Source organism: Cuculus canorus, chromosome 3 (genome assembly GCF_017976375.1).
Source record: "Cuculus canorus isolate bCucCan1 chromosome 3, bCucCan1.pri, whole genome shotgun sequence".
NCBI lineage: Eukaryota > Metazoa > Chordata > Aves > Cuculiformes > Cuculidae > Cuculus > Cuculus canorus.
The window spans coordinates 20,927,545-20,954,703 of record NC_071403.1 but is presented as its reverse complement, the minus strand read 5'-3'; the positions used below and the strand labels follow the sequence as shown (position 1 = coordinate 20,954,703).

The window sequence follows — 27,159 nt, the reverse complement described above, 5'->3', positions numbered from 1 at the left end:
TGTTTATCTTAAGTTTATCTTAAGGCACTTTCTCCTTGAAACCTGCATGTGCAATGAATTTAAGAGGTGAATAGCTTGGGTCTGAAAAGGAGTGTAGTGCGCTTTCCAGAAAAACAAAGCAGGTTTATTCAAAACATTGAAAATACAGCCATAAACAATACGGAAACATGTTGATGTCAAAATTCCAAAAGTGAATGATCTTAGAAAAATAATATTTATTCGCAGTCATTTATAAGCAATTGCTTCTTGATAAAGTGTCAGAAATGTACACTTAGCAATTAATCCAATTTTGTACTCATTAGTTTCTCTCTAACAACCGTGTATCTTTTAAGCACAGCCTTTCCCTAGAAAAGACAGGCTTTTGAGTTAGGGTCACAATTATGATAAAGCCAGGTTATGGTGTGAAAAGCCACATTACTGGACAACTTCCAAAGGTTGCCACAGTGCTGCAGGAGTCAATGCCCATATCCAACATTATCTCTGAATGTTCCTGATGCAGAGTAATGGTCAGGAATCCTGTGCTTTGGTCTTTGGAAAAAGGTGTAAAATTGAGCATATTTGTATGAAACGTAACCATAGACCGTGTTCTCACTCCACATACTGTCCCCAAACTGGTCATATCAAATAGCGAGGTGTATATATACTTAATTTGCTAAAACTGATCCAAATCAAGTCTCCATTCTGTCCTTTATTAATGGAAAACACAAGTGAGATGCTGCATCTTCAAAAGTAAAATGGAAGAACTTTTTAATTGCATGTAAATGGACCTAATGCTTTTAATGACTCGGAGTTTAAACCAGCTCTTTCAGGCATTGGTGTAGATATGATAAATATGACTGGAAGCAACGTAGAATTATTAGATTGAAAGCTTTAACCTTTAATGGCAATGAAAGAAAGGTAAATAAACCTATAATAAATCCATTTCTAGAAGCTTGTTTACATAACTCGCATCAGATTCTTAATCAACTAGCTAAATCAATTGGCTAAAGCAGCTAGAAGAGTTGGACAAGTTAAAAATATCCCATTTGGGTCAGTGGTTGTTTTATGATGGAGATTAGTTTCCACTGGTATTTTGCTTTTTGAAACATCAAATTGAAGAGTGGGTTATGCAGGTTTCTTTGTACCTGCTGATTCAAATTAAGAGAAGTAATGAATTCTGCCCACTCATTCTGCACCATTCTTCAGTGACTTTACCACATTAAAGCTTGTGCTTCTTACCTAAATGCTCATTCATTTTAAATCGTAAGAAAAGAGAACAGTTCTCTTTTCCCTTGGTCAGCACCATCTCTCCTCCTGCCTTCCTCTATACAAAAAAACATAGTAAGCAAAAATCAAGAATGCAAGAATGTTACAGTCAACAATACATAAATCAACGTCAAACTTCCTTCAATAAGGCGTCCAGAAGAAAACTTTATTCGACCTTCAATTGCTGGGTAAACTCTCTTCACTGTCTGGAGGTAACGGGAAACAACCTCAATATCAGATTCACCTGAACAAAGAAACAAACAAAAGATACAGTGTTCTCTACAGCAGCCAAGCCTTCAACCAAAATTAAAGAAAGAACCTGTCTAAAACTCAAGTTTTAGCTCAAGCCTTAAAGCAAAGTCTTTCTACGGTTTGTCATTCTGAACTGCAACCTGCCATCAGGGCAGTGCAGGGGTGTGAAGAGTTTCTTGTGCACAGAGGAAAGCATCTGCCCTGGGTTTGTAGCCAGAATTTTTGGTAGTAGTTCCCATTTTACTGGAAAAGAGTTCAGGTTGTCTGGCTTTTTTGTTGGGTTGCATCTTTGTTGCAGTGGTAACTTCCAGTCGAGTTCAGGCAGGTTAAGATCGTCTTTCCCTGTCCTTTTTGGGACAGTGCTTTAGGTCTGGCAAAGCATTGCTCAAACCTTATCAAATTTAACTTCACTTTTTATGAAGAATTTCTAGTCTGTGCACACGTAAAATATGATGTGGACTTTCTACAGTGGAAGACCCCCTTGAGTTAGTGCAGCCAGTCAGGTCATATGAGCTCTTTCTGATCTGAGCTTTTGCAATCCTAAACTATAATGAGGGTAAGTAGTTATGGTTTTGTGCCTCTGCTATACTCGCCTACTAGAACTTTCCAAGTTGTTCCCTTTCACTATTCCTAAGGATTTTTCTCTATGTCAATTTATTCTACATAAACGGATTTTATTGAAAACTAAAGCCCCTGCCCCCCAGTTTTTTGTAAAAATATGCCTTTACCATCCAGAATCAGAACATGTGAACTTAATGTCATACATTTAGCCTTGAGAAGAAGAGGCTGAGGGGAGACCTTCTTGCTCTCTACAACTGTCTGAAGGGAGGGCGTAGAGGGAAGGGTGCTGGCCTCTTCTCCCAGGTGACACTTGGGACAAGGGGGAATGTCCAGGGGAGGTTCAGACTGGACATCAGGAAAAAAAAATGCACAGAAAGGGTCATCAGGTACTGGCAGAGGCTGCCCAGGGAGGGGGTTGAGTTCCCATCCCTGGAGGCATTTAAAAGATGGGTAGATGAGGTGCTCAGGGACATGGTTTAGTGGCAGATAGGAATGGTTGGACTCAATGATCCAACAGGTCTTTTCCAACCTGGTGACTTTATGAGTGTATAAAGTGCTGCAAGATATAGATGCACTCCTAGAAGATATATATATATATATATAAAATATATATATATATAAAAAATACAGCACCACATCCTTTTTGTGTTTTCAGAAATAATTTTAATCTCAAAACTTGAGTTTCCCTTCGTGCTAAAAGATGTCCGTGTCAGTTGTATGAATGCTGAATTTCTAACAGTTTGAATGCAACTTTAGAGGGTCTTAGGACAGCATTAGAAAATGCTTCCTTTTTACCTCTCCAACAGAGCCTCTGTTGGCACCCTGTGTGCTGCTGCCTACGGAACTTGCCAGAGTCCTGCTGCTTTTGGAGCGGCAGGCCAATTCCCGCAGGGCAACTTGGCATCTTTCCCCTTACTTTCTGTGCTGCTCGCCTCAGCCACATGCCCTTTAGCAGAAGGGGTGATGATTCTGCATTTGCAAATACTTCTATAGATAGGAGGTTTGAGGTTTAAAGAAAGTAGCACCTTTCTTTTTGATGCACTGTTGAGTAATAAATACAACTGCCAGGCAGCGCATGTAGTATGTACTCTTCATAGTGTTCTTTCTGCTTTTTTTTTTGTGGTTTACTGTGGTCTCAGAATCTCAGAACTGCTCTTTAGGCAGTGCTGAATCGACAAGGCTTAGTTTTTGTTTGAAACTTTTATGATTTAACTGAAAAAGAATATAGTTGCTTGCTACAATCAAAATTACTAATTGGAGAAGTCAGATTAGAAGCAAATTCAATCTGTCCAGTAAAAGCAGAAAGTGCTAGACTTGTACTCTAAAAAGATTTAACTGTTAGGAATTGTTTGCCTGCTACCCTGCTGTAGCCTCTCCTTACCTTTAGTGTATCCCAGATTTTTGTCTTTCAGCATATTATAGCCATCTCCTCCATCTAACATATAGGATGGAAGAGTCACATTGTATATTTCATCCATCTGGAGTGGGACGTAGGCTGGGACTCGGCAGGCTGTGCAAAGCACTTCTAAGCTAACGACTCTGCTTCCTGGGGCTCTGGAGATATCATAGACCACGCGGATGCCTATGAAAATACACATTTGAATGCCACTTTATGCAGTGCCTATTGAACATACAGGGCTAGAAGCAGCATCCTCTACTGTTTTCAACATATTCTTCGTGCTGGCTTATGTGACTTGAGAGGTTATATTGCTCTGAGTGATACTAGCTAATACTCTGTTTTCTTTGCACAGTAATCAGCTTTTATCCAAGAAAATTCATGAGATCAGAGAATTGCTGAAGTACTGTCCCATCATAGTTACTTCTCTGGTGGTCTGTTCTCATCAGTACTCCACAGAAGGAAATTACTAGTCAGGGGATTAGGATACTGCAGGATAAAAATACCTTCCCTTATTTCTGCAGTCATGTGCTTTCTTATTGCACCAACGTGTTGTTGGCTGAAATGACCTCTTTTAAAACCAGCCAGCCACCCTAACTTAGCAGCTATTATGGATAATGAGTACCGTCCTCAAAAAAGAAAGCCACGCCAGGGCTGAACTTTGCGGTTTGTATTTGCTGTAGAAGTGACGTTTCTAGCTGTGAGCCTTCCTCTGTCAAAGCCAGGGGAGAGTTACGCCCCCACAACAGCCTTGCCAAGAAGTTGCTGATTTGGATGAAAGCTACTAAAGCTCATCCCAAAGCACAGAGGTTCTTCCAAGCCTGGCATGCTTCCTGCTCTGGATCTTCTGTCCTGAATCTTTTTCAGAGCTACTAGTTATTTTTCTTCGTGAAAAGGCAGCCAACAGAAGGGCTGTTGCTGCTTTACTTTAGCGGTACCTAAGGACCTGGTAACTTACCCGTCAGTCGTAAGACATGGGTTGTGTTCTTGGCATGTAGGGGTTCTGGATCACATGGGAGGGAGGGCAGTGCCCCAATCACCTGGCTATGTGGTGGGAGAGGTGTGGAGAGTGGAAAAAAATGTCTCAGCCCCTGCCCTTTAAGCTTAGTTTTTCTGCTAAATAAAAAATAAAATCTGCATTGCATCGCAGAGAGATCAGGAATAAACCTGACTGTAGCCTAGTAAACATCTGGGTAAATACACAAGGAACTGCAATTCAAGAAACGCGTATGCTTTTAATACTAACTCTTGATACCTGAAATATTTAGAAATTCACTGAAACAATTCCATAGCCTGCTTAGATTAGCTTCAAAGCTCTCAGCGATCATTAGACAACAGCGCAAAATGATTTTGATAACTGAAATTTGGCAATAACTGGCAGAGACATCCAGTCTTGGGTTTCAGGTAGGCTGCTAGTGAAGAACTGAAAAACGGAGTTTGTTGTAGCTATTACTGTGTTACAGCTATAATTGATTATATCTTCCTGGCATTAACTGAAGTGTTAAACTGCTGCCAGCATGGGTTACTGAACCAACTGGGAATCCTGTCTCTGCGGAAGGGAACAGTGATGGCCTGTGTGCTGCAGCAGCTTAATTAAACTCACACAGGATAAACAATGTTAGTTAGCTGGCAGGCGTGGAGCACAGGGCTAGAATGTATGGCCAACTTCATTTCCATTCTTAAAGGGGCTTCCAGGTGTAATACAAAGGAGGTCAACAGAAGGGATGGCTGGCTTGGAAAACTGAGAATAGGAAGGAAGAAAATGTACCTCCAACCTGCAGCAGCTCTCCGCTTCCTCCTCCGTATCTGTGCACACTGTGCTCAAAAGCTTCTTTCAGAGTGGAGCCTTTAATCCTTACCAGATCAAAACGACCTCCAAATGGCAAAACAGACAGCAAATCTTCCACAGTAATGCTACCTGGGGGAATGAGACTTCATTCACATTATTTTTTTGGAAAAAAAAAAAGTTTACAATGTTATTTTAGGATTGTTTAACATTACATTGTGACAAGCAACATGGCAAACACAATATGAGAACATGGGGAATGATGTAGGTGAGGATCACATATATTGTCCCAATAAGAGAACCTGCATCTCTATAATCTAGCAAGTATCAAGACCAATAAATCTGAGTTTGACATAACAGCATGTATTGCTATTCAAATAACGCTACTAAAAGATTTTACAGACCACCACCCTAAGATGAAGAAAACCAGATATTCTTACCAAGGCAAAATTCTTAATTGCTTAAGATATATAAACCTACAGAAAGATTTAGCTAAATTTAAAAAAAAAAAAAAAAGTTGTTTTCAGTTTTGATTTATGTGATATCAGGAAAATAAGAACTGTACAAACTTATCATTCAGAAAACCTAGAATTCACTTATTCTTCAGCAGATTACAGAAGGCTCCCAGCAACCCTCTACAGTAGGAAGTGAAGAAATAACCACTCTCTTTCTTTGTTCCAAGGCAGCAAGGAGAGAGAGAAATGATAAAAAAACACCGTGTACAAACAATGATAGGAACTTCTATTAATGTCAACCTGAATGCAGTTGGCCTGTAGTGATGGGTAACCATTTGAGATGATAGTTTTAAAATTGCTTCCATGGTGCAAATGCCATCAAAACAAGCCCATATCTAACACTGGGTTCAGCCTCACACAATCATTTGGTTCTTCCTTTCTGATAAAGTTGTCACTCAGCTTGTAATTTTGCATACCATTAGTGCTCTGCTCATCAATGGGTGACCGTATCCCACCTCCATTCAGGATGCATATTGAAACATGGTTCCATGACTTTTTATCTGGACTTCCAACATTCTCATAAAGCTACCAAAGCAAAATAGTTAAAGTGATTTTTAATCTTCACTGAGTCTAGGCTCTGGAAATTTACACCCAATGCAATCTGACACGGAAAAGAGTGAAAAGTTTTATATCTTCTTTGACATTACCTTCAACCCCGCTGTAAAACATTAAAAAAACCAACCCCACAGTAAAACCACATTAAAATATGTTTTGCTTTGTTAAAGTATTCGTCTTTTCCTGTAATTAACTCAAACTCTCCCATAGTCTGTGTGTGCATGACATGACCAGGGCAGGCCAGCTGAACAAAGGAAGGATAATGTTTTGTTTCCAACAAATGTGATAAAGACAAATGATTTGAGCATATTTGCAGAACTGGGAAGTGGAGGATCTTAAGTACAGCTGTACATTAGAAACATGTAGGAGAATGCATAACTTAATCTAGCTCTTGTTGTCACAGGGAATTAAGATTTTTCAGCTTCTCTGAGATTGGTTTTTAATATTTGGAATGGTCTTGGCAAACTAAAAAGGTGTAGAAGAGTGGAGGAACAGGAAACAGGCATACTAGGGCAGTCCTAAAAGTCTGTTCTACGCAGCATCACATCTCCAGCAGTGGGAAAACACTGACAAAATGCAAGAACAAGACAAGATCTGTTTGTGGCATCCTATCTCATGAAGATCCTGCCTCACAAAGAGACGTACAGAAAGGACATGAGAGAAGTCTATAAAATCAAATAGGGCATGTGGGGGCTGGGTAGGAATCGGTGTGGTTTCAGACAAAAACCTAAGAGAGATTCAGAGAGAGGAGACAAGGACGGTCAGACACAGAAAGGTTTCTGAATGTAGAATGATGACGCAAGTGAGGATTGTCTGATCTGATAAAGAGACAACAGAAGGAAAACATTTGAGAAGCCATGAGTGGCATGAAGAGGGTGGATAGGAGCCAAGTGTTCCAGTACAAGGACTATCCCTCGGCCTCCAGCAGGCATCCAGCCAGTGGGCAACAGGCTGTACGCAGACAGAAACGCAAGGTCTCTGCAGGATGTGCAGGTCAGGAGTAGGATGCCCTGCCACTGGCTGTTGTGAAGGCTGAAGTCAAGAGGAGATGGGGCAAGTTCAGGGAGAAGTTCCAGCAGAAACCAGTAAGTACCAAGACACCACTTCTGGCTTGGGAAGTGCCTGAGCTGCAAGCTGTTGAGAGACAGGGGCAGATTCGAGTACAGCATCCCCAAAGGCTTGCCAGGTGTACGCTCTTCCCACACACTCCTGAATCTTAATCTAATTTGGAAATTAGTACTAGGTTGCTGAGTTCTTTTACCTGTTCTGTGCCTGGGTGTGTGTATGGTCGTTCCCTCTCCTTTGCTTCAGCTGGCACCTTTTGGACACTTCAGGAGAGCAATTCATACCAATAACTAACTCAGCATGTATTTTTCTGGGCTAATGCATTAAAAATGGGTGACAGCAGAACCCAGTGAGTAATGACAGGGCAGAAGGTAAGTGCTGTGAGCTGGGGACCAGCAGCAGGACGGGAATGGGGCAACAGAGCTGAGCTCTCCTCCTTGCTTGAGGAATGTGCTCTTAGATCAGACTGCAAGGGCTCTTAAAACCACAGCCTCAGAGCCAGCTGTGAACAAACTGTTCCCTGTATGAGGATATACACAAAGGATCAACTGCTTCTTACTCTCTACAGCAAGATCCATTATAGCCTTGCTTCTGCCAGATCTTCCTAGGGACGCACTAGATGTTAGGGTGTTGGAAAGCAGCACTGAGCCTGTGTGCTGATAGTTGGGAGCCTGGGCATGTTTCTCCTGATAGAACACTTGGATGGGATTACTGCCTGTGGTGGCAATGTCTTACCACAGCATCACAAAGCAAATTTCCCATGTTACATTCTTGGAAACGGCATGCTTGGCTTGTACCATTCAGGTAAACACTAGTTTTTCCAATCTCCTTAGAATAATCCCCCAGGTCTTTCCTCCATTTTTCCACTTCTTCTTTAATGTTCTCATCTGTAAAGAAGTATAAAAGTGTAAAATAAGCATTGCACATATCTCATATGAATAACACTTCAGTGAATACAAAACTTAGGGAAAAAGCCTGCTCTTCATGATTCAAAATGTTGCACTTTCCCTAAAGGTTCTTCAAGCAACAGGACATCAACACTCACTTCAAACAAAGCCCGTAAAGGGAGCAAGCAGGATGGGGCAATCAAGTAAACAACCTCACTGTGACACAGGAATAGCTTATCTCTATAACACTTAAAAATATTTTTGTCCAGTCCTTTTTTAACCTCTGAACAATGGTGGTTCTAGCACCTACTTCAGCAGATTAGAACTTCTATACAAGAATTTCTAATATACAAGTGAGCTTCGTCTTTATTTCACATAATATTTTTTTTTGGTCCTAATTATAGCTTCTTCCCCTTTAACACAGTGCTAACAGGAATACTAGCTCAAATATGCCAAGGAATACACCCTTTATAGAAATTAATTCTCTATCCACATCTGTCTGCCAGGTGCAAATCTAATTATTTCAGAAAAACAAGATACAAAGATACTTGTATATACAGACAGACAATGTCACAACTGTTTCATATAAGCTCATAATTTTAAGGAATTTGCGATATAACTGTCAGCAATAGCAACATTTGTAGAATGAGAACTCCTACGTATCTGATTTTTTTCTTTTAGAGAGAAAAATCAGAGAATGTAAACTCTTTACATCATCTCATTAGATTAATAGATAACTGAAAATAACATAGTAAGAAAGAATATCTATGAAGGTATCATTTTTAAAGGATCTATTTTAGAAATACTCTGGTAGAACCTAGGAAGTCTCAGAGCTTCATACAGCAAACAAGATGGGTACCCAGCCTCATGAGCCAGAAGACAGGGAGGGAGAGCAAAATGAAACTCCCATGATCCATGAGGAATTGGTTAAAGACCTGCACAGCCAATTAGACACTCACAAGCCTATGAGGCAGGATGGGATCCATCCAAGGGTATTAAGGGAGCTGGCAGAGATGCTCACCCTTTCATCTACCAGCAGAACTGGCTGACTGGGGAAGTTCCATTGGACTGGAGGTTGGCAGATGTTACACTCATTTACAAGAAGGGCTGGAGGGAGGATCCAGGGAGATACAGGCCTGTCAGTCTGACCTCAGTGCCAGAGAAGATCATGGAACAGGTCATCTTGAGCGTTATCACAGCCCACACTAGACAACCAAGTGATCAGGCCCACTCTGCATGGGTTTGTGAAAGGCAGGTCCTGCCAAACTAACCTGATCTCCTATGACAAGGTGACCCACTTAATGGATGAGGGAAAGGCTGTGGATGTAGTGTACCTGGACTTCAGTAAAGCCTTTTATACTGTTTCTCACTGTATTGTGCTTGAGAAACTGGCTGCCACTGGCCTGGAAAGGCCCACCCTCTGCTGGGTGAAAAATTGGTTGAATGGTCGGGCCCAAAGAGTGGTAGGAAATAGAGTGGAAATGGCCCAGCTGGAGGCCATTCACAAGTGGGGCTCCCCAGGGCTCAGTACTGGGTCCAGTTCTGTTCAATATCCTTATCAATGACCTGGATGAAGAGATCGAATGCACCCTTAGTAAGTTTGCAGATGACACTACACTGGGAGGAAGCGTGGATCTGCTGGAGGGTAGGGAGGCTCTGCAAAGGGATCTGAACAGTCTGGACCGCTGGGCTGAGACCAATGGCATGAGGTTCAACAAAGCCAAGAGCCACGTCCTGCACTCGGGACGCAACAACCCTCTGCAGTGCTACAGGCTTAGGGAAGAGTAGCTGGAAAGCGGCCTGGTAGAGAAAGACCTGGGGGTGTTGGTTGACAGTGGCTGAACAAGAGCCAGCAGTGTGCCCAGGTGGCCAAGGACAACGGCATCTTGGCTTGTATCAGGAACAGCGTGGCCAGCAGGGCCAGGGAGGTGATTCTGCCCCTGTGCTCAGCACTGGTGAGGCTGCTCTTTGAATCCTGTGTTCAGTTTTGGGCCCTTCATTGCAAGAAAGACATTGAGGTCCTGGAGCATGTTCAGAGGAGAGCAACGAAGCTGGTGAGGGGGCTGGAGAACAAGTCTTAAGAGGAGCAGCTGGGGTTGTTTAGCCTAGAGAAAAGGAAGCTGAGGGGACACCTCATCACTGTCTACAACTGCCTGAAAGGAGGTTGGCCTCTTCTCCCAAGTGGTGTGTGATAGGACAATGGGGAATGGCCTCAAGGTGCGCCAGGGGTGGTTCAGATTGGACACCAGGAAAAACTTCTTCACAGAAAGGGTTATCGGACACTGAAACAGGCTGCCCAGAGAGGTGGTTGAGTCACCATCCCTGGAGGTATTTAAAAGACAGGTACATTAAGTGCTTAGGGATATGACTTACTAGTGGACGGGTGTGGTTGGACTTTGATCTCAAAGGTCTTTTCCAACCTAGGGATTCTATGATTCTATGAAACAAAGACTTAAGAACCAGATGCTGGTAACTACAGACCTGACAAAAAGCAGGTAACAGAGGTCGGACAGAATTACAAACAGAAAACAACACAGAGACTCTCTTCCTCTCAGTTCTTTAAATGTTTCAGAGCTGAAACATTGAACACACCCAGCACTGAAAACAAGAAGCTGTGGGGTTTGTATATTTGCACACTGCCAGACCATTCCAATGTTTTTCTGGAACATACCCACTGTCCTATATTACCATAAACTCCGTTCTGAAGAACCCAGCCCCTGGCAAAACAGCATAAACTAGTCATAGAATCATAATTACAGGGCTAGCTAAAACGGGCACTGCTAAATGGTAAGGGAATGCATCACCTGAGATCCTACAAAAGGACTTTCAGTGATTTTAAATAGACAAAAACATACACTGAATTTATACATATTTAAAGGCTGCTGTTCAGAAAGAGAAATAGGGGCAAATGGGTAACACAGTCTGAATGATACACCGAAGATAGCAGCTAGCTCAGGAAGAAAGCTCAACTCTTCTATGACATTGTACTGTGTATTTAGCACGTTAACACTTCAATTGTAGCAGAGTGCTGCAGGCAGATTAAAATGTCTGGTCCACATACCTTCAGGAACACTGTTGTCTAACAGAATGGGATTGCCAACTGCTTCTACTACATTTCCTTTCTCATCAAATGTAACATTTAAGTAACCAAGATATTTTCCATAAGCATAAGCTTGTACCACTGGCACCTTCCTCCCATCATCTGAGTCCACCATGAACGGGTACGGGCCAGCTGGCTTTTCCGTAGAGGGTGGGGTGCCTGCATGGAACAAGCATGTGAAGCAGGTCTTCAGTTCATGTGACCTTCAAGGAATTATTAGAATGACATTGCAAATGTTTCTCAGCCTAAAAAAAAATCCTAAATAGGATATTAAGCAGAAACAACAAAGAACGTATTGGATGACAAGCACACATTTGATTGCTCAGCTATGTTATTTCCTAAGAGACAATGTTGTTTTCAGGACACAAGCTGTAATAACTGCCACAGTGTTTCTTAAGTTGTGACAGCATGCATCCCCATGATATGTCACAACAGCAACAAAGGAATTTTTCATTCCAATTATTTCAATGTAAACCTAGGTCTCAGTAATGCACACATACCAGCTGAAAAGTTTATTGTTGAGCCTTCACACTACATTATTCTGCATCAGATAGAAAATTAGTATGTTAATAAAACATAGAGAGGATGTCTTGATATGAAGCAGTCTAAAATATTTTTATGGATAATATGCAGTCAGCATACCTACAAGCAGTTCTGTCAAATTGTGCACATACCCAACTTGGTTTTCTGCACTATATTAAGCAGCCTCTAAAACCTCAGACAGGCTGCAAACCCTCTGCAAAAACAAACTTCATTAGCACCAGAGTTATGTGATCATGGATTTCAAACTATTCTCAACCTGTGAAGTTTGAAGGGGGATTAGATGTAGGACATGGGAACAGGCAGGTTAAAACAAGGCATTTACAGAGAAAAGTGATCTCAGCTTATTTGGCATAGGCTACCACGAGATTTAGAAACCACACAGGGGGAGGAAATTGGCAAAGAAAACTACACAGCACAGCTCTTATGTCAAGGGTACCAGCCTTCTTTCTGTCTCCTTGAGACAATATTGTCTGAGTAGCATCACTCCCCCCTGTCATTCCTATAAGTATTTTTACATCACTGTCAGCAAAGACCAAGGTGGGGCAGCTCTGAGAGGCATCAGGTGCTGCGTCGCAAACCCCACTGCAGAGCCCCCTCAAACCCTGCTGCTCACTCCTGTTCTAAAGCCAGCAGCATTTCCCATCCCTGTGTTGGCAAAAGCTGGGGTGCCAGCAGGGCTGGGACATGGGGGAGTGGGCGCAGAGGATGTGGATCCGGAGGAAAGCAGGCTCTTCATTTCCACTGCTCACAGAACAACTTGTTTCCTTCTATTTACAGTTGTTTATGTAATATGAAATCCTGGGATAAGCAGCATGATAGATGTTCCTTCTGGAACTGCAGTACAGTTCATATCTATCCCTAATCCTCCCTCTTCTAAAGGGAAAACAGTGTAAGAAACTAAAAAAGGTGAACCAAATTTACTAGAGAAGTAGTTTTTCTACTTTCAGTCTGGCTGACAGTTTCTTTGTGTTGCCTCTTCACTATTCAACATTTATTTTGGGAAGAATTTAAGAAATACTGTAACTAATGAGAACCCTGCAGGATTTATGCATAAAAGTGGCTTTGGGTTTTTTGGAACTGAAAGAAGTAAGCAATTTTGATCCCTTGCCCTTGTGTAGTCCTCAAATGAACAGAGCATTAGCAAGAGAAAGTTATGCTTTCAGCTCATCATTTCAGTTTACATCAGCTGCCCACAGTTAAGTGTTTGTTCAGTGCCTTATTTATTTCTTGCTTCCTGAAGAAATACTTCCTGATACTGATACTTTCTTGCAGGATTAACTATCACTAGGACACTACTCCACTGTAAGATAGATGTATTCCTTTTGAAATTAAAAGACTTTTCAGTGCATCTTATCCGCAAGGAAAAGAACGCTAGAATTCATGCACACATCTCAGTCAAAGTGTGAGATGCTGTTTCATTACAAATGCACAAATACTGAAGGACTCTGTAACACTTTCCTATTTTCTTACCTTGTTTTAGCCAACATACTGTGTTCTCAGAATATCCTTTCTGACGAAAACCAGAAATTAAATGCTCGGACCTAAAACTACCTTTACTGTCTGAATCAGTGCTACAAATCCAAACCACACCTGAGCAAGTCAAGACCGCATTTGCCACATAATCTGTGGATAAACCAGAGATTTGTAAAAGTCTTAGAGACAGATAGGTTGGACTAGTCCAAGATTGGGCCCTTGTATTAACATATCTCTATAGAGGTGTCTGCATGTACAGTATGTTTCTCACTCTCTGACAGCCAGAAGTTCAGCTGACCAGCTGGTATGTCTCTGCATAGACTGAGCTGAAACATTCTAGCAAATTCTCCTGCCAGTTATGGATTACATCATTTGGTTTAAATGAGAGCTTATAGGCTTAACGTACACATAGACACTCACACAGTTAAAATTAGACAGTTTATGCTGCAGTCAAATCACCTCCACAGATGTGGCTACTTCATTGTGAACGCTGGCTGATGGATTTTACTCTGAAGGGAGTGGTTCACAAATCCTAGATAGATTAGCAAGTGCTTCTCAGCACTTCGAATAAAAATTATAGACCCAGACACCACTCTGTCAACACCCATATTTTGACTAAATAGGTGGATATGTATTTCTCGGTGTATTTCCCCCAGATATCTCTTCTGTTACTTGTGTCCTTATACACTGGCCCAGGGAAAGCAGCAGCACTGCAGAAGCTGCTGATGGCAAGTTTTGATGAAAGTAATTTTGCTGCAGAAGAAATCAGATCAACAATGTTTATCTTTGGAATAAGACGTCTACCTCTAGGGAAAAGAAGAATAGAGTGAGAGATTAAAAGAGGGACTGAAAAAGACAGAGTAAACTTGGGAGAAGTTTTTTAATGGCAGGGCTGACAGAGACCTATGAATACAGAATCAGATTATATGGAAAATCAGCATTAATATCCCTTTTAAACATCTGTTTTTCTCCCTTCTATATGTGAGCTTGAAACACGTACAGTATGTTTGGCAGTAATTCACTGGTATTATTACCTTTGTTTCCCTGCCCTGCTTTGTATAGGTCACCTTGAATATCCACAGCATTGAGGGACATTTGAGTGAGTTAGGGTACTTTTTGCTGTTTTAAATTAGTTTCTTCCAGGGAAGTTATGGGTAGGTACCAGCTATGAATCTGGTCCAGTACAGCCAGCGGGAAACTGTATTTGTGAGAGTTTTTCTAGTTCAAAAAGAAAGAGTTTCAACTTTGCTTAAGAAAACACTTTAGTAAGAGTTAAGATACCTGTATAGAGAAATGTGTTTGTGTGTCCTCCAATTACAACATCCACTCCTTTCACTTTTTGGGCAATATTTTTGTCCACAGTAAAACCAGAATGTCCTAGTGCAATTATTTTGTTCACTCCCATAGCAGTAAGATCATTCACCTTTTCTTGCAATGCTTCAATTTCATCTTCAAAAATTACATCATCTCCTTAAAAAAAAAAAAAAGAACAAACATGAATGTATTTACAAAGTACCTTAATTACTAGTTTAAAAAAAAATAGTAGTTAATATTGGATTCCATTTCATATAAGTGACGGAACTTTGAATGTCAGTGACTTTCAGATGCCCTTATTTGGTTTAAGCTCCTGATCTGATCTGATGTTCTCCACTCTCTCAGGAGCATTTGTGTGCATAGACTAATACAACATTCCTGCACTGAGCCGTATGCACTTGCCTATACTAAACTAACTGTAACTCCATAAAAAAAATTAGTGACACCAATTGTGCGATGAAAAATTGAATGGCTTTTATTATTTAACTAGAGAAAGGAAACTAAATATGTTGGTGTTTGAGTATAAGCACATGTATTGTACCATAAAGCTTTTTTCTTCCCAATTTGGATTTCTTTGAGATCTTCTCATGAGTAAATCTCTCTCTTCTTACTCCATGCTCACTTCATTTTTTTCCCCACTCCCTAAGGCTTTAAACAGCAATTTCTTCCAAGTCCCGCACTAAACTCTGACTTGCCTTTTCATGCAAATTATCTTACCTAATATGAACCATTCTCAGTAATACCAATGCAGCACAGCACGCAACTGAGCTACCATCCTGCAACGAGAACATAAAGAACGGAAATTCTGGAAAGGAGAAATAATTTCCGGACCACAGCGTTGGGAAACTCACAGTCTTTCTGCGAGGTTTCTGTGCTCACTGAAATTGTTCTAACATGACAAATCATTACAAGAGCACTAGACAATCATGCATTTTTTTATCCTGGGCACAATGTATTGAGTTGCACAAAAGGACTTCCTATGTAAAAGGCTAGTTTATTTGACAAAGTTTCAAACCAGAGTTTAAGAACACAGTCAACAAACTGTAATCCTAAAATTTTTGGTGAAGACAACAGAGTAACATTTCTACCAATTACTCCCCACGCCTAATTCCTCTCATTCCTGCAGTTTGTTGATCAAACCATTCTGACATATGCCTTTAAAGTCAAAAGATTTACATTATTTCATAACAAAAGGAGGAGTGAAACGAATTCACAATTCAGTACAAAATGTCTCAGGAAGTAAAGAGGAAGCTACTACAATGGAAGAGATAATAGAGGGTTACACAAATTGGTTCTCCACTACACCCATTGAATAGTTTTGTTACTGCCAGAGGGAATCTCTGTACTGCACGTTGCAGAATGAATTGTGCAGTGCATCCCCACGTTTTCGTTGTGGATCTCTTCTTAGAATCAAAGAGGCATAAATTAATTGAGATTGGAAGAGACCGCCGGGGGACATCTAGTCCAAAACACACTCAAAGCAGGAACTCAAAGCCAGATGAGGATGCTCAGTGTCTTGTATGAGCAAGCTGAAATTCCACAGCCCCTCTGGGCAACCTCTTTCATGGCTTAACTGCTCTTACCATGACAAAATTTTTCCTTACCTCCCACCATAATTTCCTACAGTACTTCTTGAGCCCATTGTCTCTTGCTCTTTCTCTGTTATCCTCTGGGAAAAGTCTGTCCTTGTCTTCTCTATAAGACAGTGGAAGACTGCACTTAGTTCTCCCTCAGCCTTCCTTCTCCCGGCTGAAGGAAGCCACTAGCTTCAGCCCATCTTTGTACATCGCTGCACTTGACAGAAGCTGGGCCTAATATGGAGCCACTGGCAAAAGAGAGTCTGAGAAATGCTCTTTGAGCGTAAGCCCTTCAGAAGCTCATTGCTCCAACCATGGACCAGCGACATTTGCCATAGGCACCACAGCATGGGGACCAGTTCTGGAAGAGAGATGAGCTTTCTAAACAAAGATCAAGACGGAGCCATTGACTAGCTGTGCTAGCACACAGTTACCTGCAGGCTAACTTCTCCTATGGCATGCATCCAGGTGGCCCATGATAACCAAACTCTTCCCATCAGCACCGAGCTGTTAACCCTCTACAGCACTGCAGCTGATAATGCACCATACAATGAAGACATATTATCATTAATCTTCAACCCACATTAAGCCAAACAGACCTGCTTTCATAATGAGGGGAAAACCAAGCCCTATCTCACACGAGGATGTTCATCTCTCTCCTACAGCTGTTACTGTGGCACTGCCAACCCACTCACCCAGCAGCTGCCTGCTGCCCACCTTGCCCTCAGAAAGAGATTCCTGCTTGGGGGCTGCACAGGCTTCTTGCACACCCTCTCTGCGACCTGGCCACGGCATCTCACACAGCTTCATATCCTACTCATCTCAGCACTTGATCGAATTGAGCTGAAATGGGCCAGCAGGTTCAGAAGTTGTACAGCAGGGGACTCTAAGAGCAATTACACAGTGCTCGTTTCCCTAAGAAACCAGGCATAAAGGAATACTCTGCTTACCATTCAACTGTGCGTTTTTCAAAATAATCTGGCTTGAAATAAAATGCTTATCTGAGAGTTAGTTATCGCTCATGTCAGTATTTCACTTCACTTTCAAGGCATTAAACCGAGGTGATATCCTCATCTCTTTTTAGGTGGGATAGATTTTCAGATAAAGCATCCAAATCGTGCTATAAGTGAAAAAAGAACTGGCTGCATGTTAAAACTAGCCATAATAAAGTGGAATAAATGGAATTTTAAATTCCATTTTTAAAAAACGCTGTGAATTTGATAGTTTTAGTGAATATTTTGCTGCCTGCAGGGTTACAGATAAGCAGTTTATGGTTCCACTTTATAAAAAAAGACAGTGGACAAAACGAGATATATTATTTCACAGCACTGAATCTGTATGTACCATCTCTCAGAACAGATAAAGACACCAACTGTTTGAAGGGGTTTACAATATCAGTGCAGAACTAAAGCAAGTAAGCTGGTACCACCAAATACTAGAAAGACAGTCTTGGGATTATCAGTGCAAAGCATATACACAGTCAACTCTGTGTATGTGCCAAGTTATGAACAACTCTTGCAGGATGTGGAAAAACTGGCTGGACATTCAGCTGACATAACTGTATATGGCAAAATGGAGGAGAACTATAGAAAAACTGCCTATTTGCTATAAACTCTACATTGTGCTGAGTTCACCATACCTATCATTTCAAAACAATAACATTACCAGTACCTTCAGTAGAGATTAATTTTTCAGGTATTACATCGATAATTGTCTTGCCACTGACCTACCCACCTCTGCCATGATTTTATCAGTCTGAGGGATTGCTAGGTCACGGGTGATAGACAGTCACTGTTATATTAACACACCCTGAATTCACATTTTCAAAGCTTCCAAGTGTTTCTCCACACACTGAGAAGGCAAAGTGGAAAATTATAAAAACTCTGATTATTATAAATGTTGCTGTTAGAATTTGCTGTGCTTTTTGTTCAATTCAACTGCGGGTTGTACATATCTTAGGGCTGCTTCAGCTCCACCTATACAGCTAACAAGCCTTCCCTTTTAACACTACTATTTCTAGTTGTGGTCTGTGTTATAATGTCTCAGCACTCTACGGCTTTCATTATGATGTGTAGATATTATTGGGAATGTATTTAAATGTTTCAGAGAATCATTCCAACACTATATGGATTTTCCTTTAATATATTTATTTGCAAGAACGTTAATTTGATGACCTATCTGCACCAACACAGTTGTTTGAAAGAAGAGCTGAGATCCATTTTATTAATCCTTAGTGAAGAACAATATTGGCTATTTTTCTGTTTTTCAAACATAGTGTGATATCAGATGATATCTACCCTCAAGCACAGGTGAAATTCTATTGCATACCCAAAATACAAATAAATTTTCTTCTTTTTTTGGAGGGGAGGAAACATAGGACACCAAAAATACATCACTATAAACTAGAAGTGAGATATAGAAGTCTATTCTGACCTCAGACGTCCACTTCCTATAGTTTAAAAATCCATCATAGGAATTAAAAAGCACAGAAGGAACCTTTTTCTATTCCAATATTTCCTCAAAGTATTGAATATTACTGTTCTCAAGAAATCTATGCATTACTTCCTTATTAAAAACCAATGAAAAGAGAAGTAATAATGTGAAGTCCTTTTTCAATGTGGAAAATGTTTTAAACCAATGCTTAAGACATTGCTACTGCAAAAAACAGGGAAGAAAGTCTGATTTTGTCAGGGAGGGACTGAGCTTTGAGGAGGCAGAGACTCTGATCTGCTACAGCTGATTTAAATCTGTTTCTCATTCCAACAGACCATTTTATTTTACTAAAAAAAAACTCAACAAACCAAAACCCCTTAAATGTTGGAAAAAATGGTCAGAATTTGAGAAGTCTTTTTCCTCATCAATTCTAATTTTACTCATGAATGAAGCAATTGTGCTAAAAGCTGAACGAGTGTTCCTTCTGTAGTCTAATTTCTAGAAATATTTGAGAGGCTAAAAACATCTTGAGCAACTTCTGCTTCAAAAACGCATACAAATTTCTCCTTGCTTTTACTAGGGCTTCAGCATGGAGGCATCCAAGAGCAAAATTTCAACACACAGAGAAATGTCTTGGTTTGAACACATTTCACTCTAGATACAAGCTGTATTCATGTTCTAAAATTTGTTTAAATGGATAAATAATAATAAAACATAAAAGAATACAGACTTAAAATCCCAAACAATATTAAAAACCTCAAAAGCCCCCCCGCTGTTCTCCTGCAATCTCACTGACCTTCTTATATTCTTAGATAATTCAGTAATGCTAAATAATTCAGGTCTGTATGCAAATGGCTTTTAATGTTAATAAGCCTTCTCCAGTTTAAAAATCAGCCAGTTAAAGTTGAATAACCCAAGTAAATACTGATAAAACAAAAAACATCTCACTTTTCAGCTGAAAACTTTCATTTTTAGACTCAAATAAGTGGGCAAGTAATAAAGTAGTAACAAAGGAGATAAACTTATATACTAAAGCAAACATACCTGGTTGTGAAAGAAAGGAAGTTTCCTTTGTAGTGTAGCCAACAATTCCTACTGGTTCCGAGTCAAAATATACTATTTTAAAAGGATTAACATATTCCATCATTTCATTTCCTAATGGGGTTTTTGGCTTAATGTTTGCACTCAGGACTGTAAAATTAGCATTTTTAAGAAAAGGATCCAATAATCCACTCACACCTTTATCAAACTCATGGTTCCCCAGAGCCTGTGAAAAGCAAGAAGAAAATATAAGAGCCTACCTCCAAATACTTACTCTAAATTCTCTCATAAATGATATACGAGGTATATTTGAGAAAACAAGGTCTATGTTCAAGGGAAGAAAACCCTATCTTGCCTAAAACAGAACATTTCTGTGTCTCATGAACACAGAAATATTACTTTTTGTAGGTATGGGATTTCTTTTTCATACTCTGCTCTATCAGATATGCAAGTCAAAATCTAAAACCTACCTAAATAAGTGTTTGTAATCATATGCCAGATTCAAACCCATATTGTTTAAAAAATACTGAAGAAAATGTTAAACGCTAATGACAATATTTGTTATCTTAAATAAAATATGCATTTTGAGAGCTTGTGTTTGGACTATAGTTTTTTAAACATATTTAATTCACATTTAGTAAGAGTTCTTGTGTGCTTCAACATGTAACAGGAAAATGCAATTTTCTAGTCACCTGTGCAGGTGTGTGCATAACTCTGAAGTGCTAACACTATCACACAAAACAGAATCACAGAATCACAAGGTTGGAAAGGACCCATTGGATCATCGAGTCCAACCATTCCTAACACTCCCTAAACCATGTCCCTAAGCACTTCATCCACCCGTTCCTTAAACACCTCCAGGGAAGGTGACTCGACCACCTCCCTGGGCAGCCTGTTCCAGTACCCAATGACTCTTACTGTGAAGAATTTTTTTCTGATATCCAACCTGAACCTCCCCTGACGGAGCTTCAGGCCATTCCCTCTTGTCCTGTCCTCTGTCACTTGGGAGAAGAGGCCAGCTCCCTCCTCTCCACAACCTCCTTTCAGGTAGTTGTAGAGAGTAATAAGGTCTCCCCTCAGCCTCCTCTTCTCCAGGCTAAACAACCCCAGCTCTCTCAGCTGCTCCTTGTAAGACTTGTTCTCCAGCCCCCTCACCAGCTTTGTTGCTCTTCTAAAACGAGCAGTCCAGTTTTTTTATTAGCAAGGTAATACCAGCAAGATGAGAATGTTTAGTTGCTCCAGGTTGGTTAAGCAGACAAAAATGGACTTACCTTAAAGGACCATGGAACTTTCTGTTACCCACCCCTTTTTCATGTTCAGCCTAAGCTGTAGCATGCCAGTGCCTGCAAGTTCGGCAATAGCCAGGAAAACCCCCACAGACAGCAAGTTTGCAGAAGCACGATATACGTAACACTCTTGTAGCATATTTAGGCGTTAGTGAAGGAAAAGATATCTATAGAAACATGGTAATAGCATAACCTCGTACAAGTTTTCAGCTGGCAACTGGAGCAGAGCATGAAAGGGTGCTAAAGCCAATGGGACAACTCTTCCAAACAAGTGTGATCACGATCTCATCCTGGAGATTAAGTGGAGAAAGTCACATTCATTATCTAAACAGACTTACATACTTCTCTGCTCTACTTAGACAAACAACCCCTATGTGTTCGTTCCAAATTTTATTCCCTAAGCATATGATATTAACCCTGATTACATTCCAACCCAAGCAGGACCCTGAAGTCACTACAGGCATGGAAGCTCAATATTTCAATCAACTGCTTGGCAGTGTCTTCCTTTTGGGGGAGACAATGGCTCCTGGCTCCTTTGATCCCCACAGACAGGTAGTCAATGACCCTGTGGAAAAATCAGGATACTGGCAGTAATGTGCATTGGCAATCAACTGCTCCGGCTAATGCTTATGAGAACATTACTCACACCCCAGTGAAGAAGCCAAATTGTTTGCACGCTGCTGCAGCAATTTTTCAAAAGAACTGAGAACTGTGTTTAAGAAAATCCTGACTTGGGAAGACACAATGCACTCCAACTATATTGTATTTTTAACTATATTCAAACTGCAATCTAATTTGCTGGGGGTGGGGGAGAAGAATAACACTCTAAGGAAACTCATTTTGACATTGACTGATGTTCTGAAAAGACATCCATGGACTAGTAGAGCATCTCAGAATAACAAACTATTTCCTTTTGTCTGATGCACATGCCCCCTGTTTCTCCTAAATACGCAATTAACCCCCTGCCTCTCAAAAAAAAAAAAAAAAAGTTTGCAATTGAAATATGAATTTGAATTGGGTGTAACTGCCATTAGCTTGTTGGGAAAAAAAACCCCAAACAACTAACCACTTATGAAACCCTGTTTCTCTTGGCTTCATATCTTACATTTGGGTTATTTCATGTCCATTAGGATACAATCTTTGATCAAAACATTTCAAATGGTGTGAATGGTTATAAAGCCTCTTGGTCAGGAGAAATTACTGGTGGGTAGTAACACAGTTTTATTTCTAATGCCACTCTTCCTGTGGGGAGGAGAATGTGGATTGTTTTGGGTTCCTGTACTCTACATAACTACCCTTACATACAGAGATTCCAGGACTCTGTACCTGTGGAACACTCCTTCACCAAATCTGAATCCATTGGCCAACATAAGTTTAAGTCACAAGGGGGAATAAACAGAAATATTCAAGCACACAGCATGTGGTCATATAATCCTTTCACAAGAAACCAGACTAAAAATATTTCAGCATCAGGGTACAAATTAACAGAAGGATGCAACCCAAAAGTAAAACTAGGAGACTTCTATCACCCCTCCAATTACTGCCTTTGCAGTAGTTAATTTGTATTTTAGTGGCAATTACACTAAAAAGCAAGGCTATTGCCAAGAAAATTTGGAAGACAATACCTAGCTAAACAGGAGAAAATGGGCTTGAGGTAATAACATACAGGCATGAGAAAAGGGTAAACCTAAAAAAAAGGAAATTTGTCCCATTCACAGAACAAACCTCTAATGCTGCCCGGCTACCCTAAATCCTCCTATAGCTCCTGCCCCCATCTTGTAACAACTTGTATGATTCATGTTCCCTCCTTCATCCTGTTTGTAATCCTACTTCTGTATCTCACTTCTAACCATTCCAGTAATCCCCACCCCTTCTGTTACAGACATGACTTCCAAAATTTTGCTGAAAGAAACACTAGCTCACCCTTCTGAAGTGTGGCTCTTGCCTTGCTCCCTGTGTCTCCTAAGCCACCATCCCCACTGCATGGTCTCCATGGTATATAAACAGAAGAATCAAAAAGAATGCTGCAGCACTGCTCAACACTCAGCAATTCTGTCCTCAGACTCTTTGGCAGCAAAGAAAGGTCCTGAAGTCCCTGTGGCTTCCCAGTCTATCCCACCCCCCTCTATCCACTGACAATATTCCAATTACAACATGCAACACCTCCACAAAGATCAAGTGGTTGACTACTTCAACTAAGGCACTGGAATCCAGTACAATCCTCTGGATATCCAGGATGGTGTGGATTTTTAAAAAAATCAGATGTAAGAGCTTACGAATCTCTTAACCAGCTTACAGACACTTCCTACATAACATGTTTCTAAAACCAAGCACTAGTTCAACACTGCTGATTTGCCCAAAACAATTTCTTCCTGCGATATGATCAGGAAATGTACAAGCTCCTAGTCTGCCCATAAACCAGTCAAACCAGCAAATGCAAGACTGAGAAATGACAGCCAGCAAGCTTTGGGAAGAAACGTAGGAAAAGTCAGCTTGAGATAATTCTACACCGTAGAACCACAAAGTGCTCCCCAGCTCTCAGCAAGGACAAGTCCTGAATGCACACACCCCTCCCTTTCACCACCAGGAGGGAAAATCCTCTTAGTTTTACAGAATCACAGAGTGGTTTGGGTTGAAAGGGATCACAAAGATCACCCAGTTCCAAGTCTCCTGCCATGGGCAGGAACACCTTCCACCAGACCAGGTTGCTCAAAGGACACCCACACAGGCCCACTTCTCAAGCCTCTCCAGGTGCCTCTGGATGGTATCCCATCCCCCAGGTGTATCAACTGCATCATCAGCTTGATGTTGTCTGCAAACAGCTGAGGGTGATTAGGGAACCATTTGTTAGGCCATGTGAGCAAGGAGAAGCACCCTTCATAGACCTGCCAGTCTGGTACAAAGTGCGTTTAGCCAAGGAGTGGTACAAAGTGCGTTTAGCCAAGGAGTGTGCATTGGGGTATCCCTTTCTTTCCTAGAGCTGTTCTGAGTCAGAAGGAAGAAATGGGTTAAGCCATTTTTAACATGGGGAATGAAAGTGCAGTCCTTTCCAGAGAAAGCACAAGAAAAAGATGAAGACAGAGGGTATGATACACAGAAGATTTTCCCTCCAGGCTGTCAGTTGGGACAAACACTCTTCAACGATGATCACTCCCAAACATAACTTCAATGTCTTTCCTCCTTTACAGGGCTGTACGGAAACAAACCAAGCCACAATAATTCTTTATGTATTAATAGGCTATTGCCCTGAGACAAAAGATTTAAGGACATGGAATGACATCTCCCAATCTCAGTCTCAAATTCTTCTACCTCTCTCTCGGTTCTCAGATCACCAAGAGACAGTGGGACTGTCACCATCTCAGATAGCTGTCTCACAGATGTACTATTACCAATTCCCTGGGCCACTTCCACATAGTCCCATACACCCTATTGTGGCCACAGCTCCAGTGGGACTGGGCACAACCCGGGTGGGACTGATGAAAACTAAAAATCCTCACCCTTCAAAACAGCACAGCTAACCATGTGCCAACTGTCCCTTCCAAGAGGAATGAAGCCTGACCAGGGTTAACCCCTCTGTTGCAGGCCAGGCTCCCTGCCTAGCTTTGGATTGTCTCACTTCCATGCCTCTGCCCACCTCTTTCCAACAGAGCCTGTCCAGCCCCCGACTCATCCCAAGCTCCTGCCTCTCCGAAGAAGAGCTCTTCCACTGTGTCACCGCCTTTTCCTCTGTGTAGCCTTGGTGTTAGCCAGGCTGAGGAGCAAAAGCCAGGTTTCAGGCTACCCACAGGTCTGCCCCCACCCACCCCAAGCCTTTGCCTCTCCCAAGAGGAGATCTTCCACAATGTCACTATCTTTTCCTCTATGTAGCACTGGCATCATCTCCCTGTTTCACAACTTCATTTGGCTGGGTGCCCACTACCTAGCACATCACTTCTCTTCTGCCTCTCCCAAGGGGAGATCTTCCACTGCGTCTCCATCTTTCCCCCTGCGTAGCCTTAGCATCATCTCCTAGTCTCTGGCTGCCCTTAGGGCTGGCACCTCATGACTTCGTTCAGCGGAGTGCCTGCCACCTGGTACATGGCTTCTCTTCTGCCTCTCCCAAGGGGAGCTCTCCTACTGCATCTCCGTCTTTTCCTCTGCCTAGCCGTGGTTCCTGGCTGCCCACGGGGCTTCCAGCTCACAGCTTCACTCGGCCGGGTGCCCATCACCTAGCACATCGCTTCTCCTCTCCTTGCTTATCTCCTCGGCACCTTTCACGTTTTAGCACGACCTGCAGCCTCTTCTGATGTAACACTACGCGCTCATGGAAGCAGCAATGCAAAGCAAGGCAGTAAAGGAGGAGAGGGAAGAACAGACCCAGCACCCAAGCGGGAAGAAGCCCCCCCCGCCCCGCTTTACCATGGCGTCGTAGCGCAGGAGGTTCATGAAGTGTGCCGCCTCCCGTCCCTGGAAGCGGGAGAACCACACCGTGCCCTGGAACTGGTCCCCGGCGTCCAGCAGCAGCACATTGCGGTGCGCAGCCCGCTCGGCCGCCACCAGCGCCGCCCTCCGCGCCACTCCGCCGAAGCAGCCGGGCTCCGCGCATCCCCGCGGCCCCTGCTCCTCCACCTGCCCGTGCACATCGTTGGTGTGCAGCAGGGTCAGCCGCAGCGCCGACACCGAGCACAGGCACACGCACAGCGCGACCAGCCGCCCCGACATCCCGCACGGGGCGCGCCGCGCGGCGCTCCTCTGCTGGGCGTGTGCGGGGATCGGGAGCTGCCCTGCCTCCCTCCCGCCGACAGAGAGCCCCGGGCACCGTCCCGGCCCCGCTGTCCCGTCCTCGCTACCGATGTCCTTCGCTGCGGCACAGCCGGTGCCGGGCTGGAGACGGGCTTAGAGGTCAAACGAGATGGAAATTCAGCCAGCAGCAAAAGGACAAACTCCAGCGCTCACATAGGAAGCCTTGGTTAATGTTTAGTATGCTGAAAGGAGTTTCCAGACCTTCCCGTGGAAGTGTGTACTCAACCTCTCTCCTTCTCTTTCTCCAATAAGGCTTCAAGTAGAGTGCAGTTTCAGCCCCGAAGAGTTACACGATTTTAAGAGTTGATTCAATGATGGCTCTCTGTTTTTAACTCCAGGGATAACAGGAAGCCTTGGCGAACGTTTAGTATGCTGAAAGGAGTTTCCAAACCTTCCCACGGAAGTGTTTAAGGGTTCCACTCAACCTCTCTCCTCCTCTTTGTCCAACGAGCCTTAAAATAGAGTGCAGTTTCAGCCCCGAAAAGAGTTACGTGATTTTAAGAGTGGATTTAATTATAGCTCTAGTGTTTTTAATGTAGAGTCATGAATTGCGTTCAAGACTTCCCTTCTGTGGTTACATGCTAAGCTTTTCACTGCGGTTTGGCATATGCACACTGAGGAGGAAACCTGCCAATGCCTTAAGAAAACAGCTCTTTAGGGGTACAGTGTGGGGTGATTGCCACTTCGGTCAAGCACACTGACCGGTGGCCCCATCTGCTCCTCGAAGTTGTGAAACCACAGCATGGGCCCGCATCTTCTACCACTGTTAAATGCCAAAATCATCCAGAGAGAGGAATTTTTGAAAGTTAGCTTTTGGAGTGCTGTAACTTCTGTATAGTTTCTTGCAACTTTTTGACAATTGCACATTGTAAGCAGTGACTGGTAGATTTTTTTCCTTAAAAACAGAACTTTCCCTGCTGTGCAGAGAACTGACCATTCCTTACAGCATTACAGAGACTGTGTGAGTGGCCGTCTCCTTTCTGCTGGCTGGTGTCATGCCCCGGTTTCCTGGGTACCCAAAGTCCATGAGATGGAATCTGAACCCATTTGGTCTGTTTGTTCCCTCAGATGGCTGGAAAGTGAATGAACCTGTATTTTCTTCCACGATGGCTGTGGTCCACTATCCTCATGCTCCATATGTGACTTGAATTAAAACAGCTGTGAAGTATCATCTCATTCCCTTGGATGATGGTGCTGTGTACTGCTGCCATCCCCATCCTGGTATAATCCCTAATGGCATGAGCTGTGCTAGCAAAAACTGTAGTTGTGCTTCCTCTCCTCCTTTTCACATCCCCTTTGGATATATTTCACCCCTTCACTGGCCCGTGCTGACAACTTGGCTGGGATT

The 27,159-nt window shown here is 42.2% G+C and overlaps 1 protein-coding gene across 1 annotated transcript; it reads right to left on the bottom strand.

Moving 5' to 3' along the window:
• Positions 1–102: 102 nt before the first annotated feature.
• Positions 103–26,207, bottom strand: NT5E (5'-nucleotidase ecto). The gene is made up of 9 exons (XM_009564785.2): positions 25,428–26,207; positions 19,747–19,969; positions 14,660–14,848; positions 11,324–11,521; positions 8,111–8,262; positions 6,172–6,280; positions 5,223–5,372; positions 3,440–3,640; positions 103–1,489 (listed from the first exon to the last, which is right to left on the bottom strand). The coding sequence occupies exons 1-9, from the start codon at positions 25,728–25,730 to the stop codon at positions 1,332–1,334; spliced, it is 1,683 nt and encodes a 560-aa protein (XP_009563080.2). The 5' UTR covers positions 25,731–26,207; the 3' UTR covers positions 103–1,331.
• Between the last annotated feature and the right edge of the window lie 952 nt (positions 26,208–27,159).

What these genes read in the sequence shown, in the direction of transcription:
- NT5E (XM_009564785.2), bottom strand. Translation starts at nt 25,730, where the DNA reads ATGTCGGGGCGGCTGGTCGCGCTGTGCGTGTGCCTGTGCTCGGTGTCG. An exon ending in AGACAACAGTGTTCCTGAAG is followed by an intron (nt 8,263 to 11,323) that starts GTATGTGGACCA and finishes ACTTCTTTACAG; the next exon opens with ATGAGAACATTAAAGAAGAA. An exon ending in AAATCTGGGATACACTAAAG is followed by an intron (nt 1,490 to 3,439) that starts GTAAGGAGAGGC and finishes TTCTTTGTTCAG; the next exon opens with GTGAATCTGATATTGAGGTT.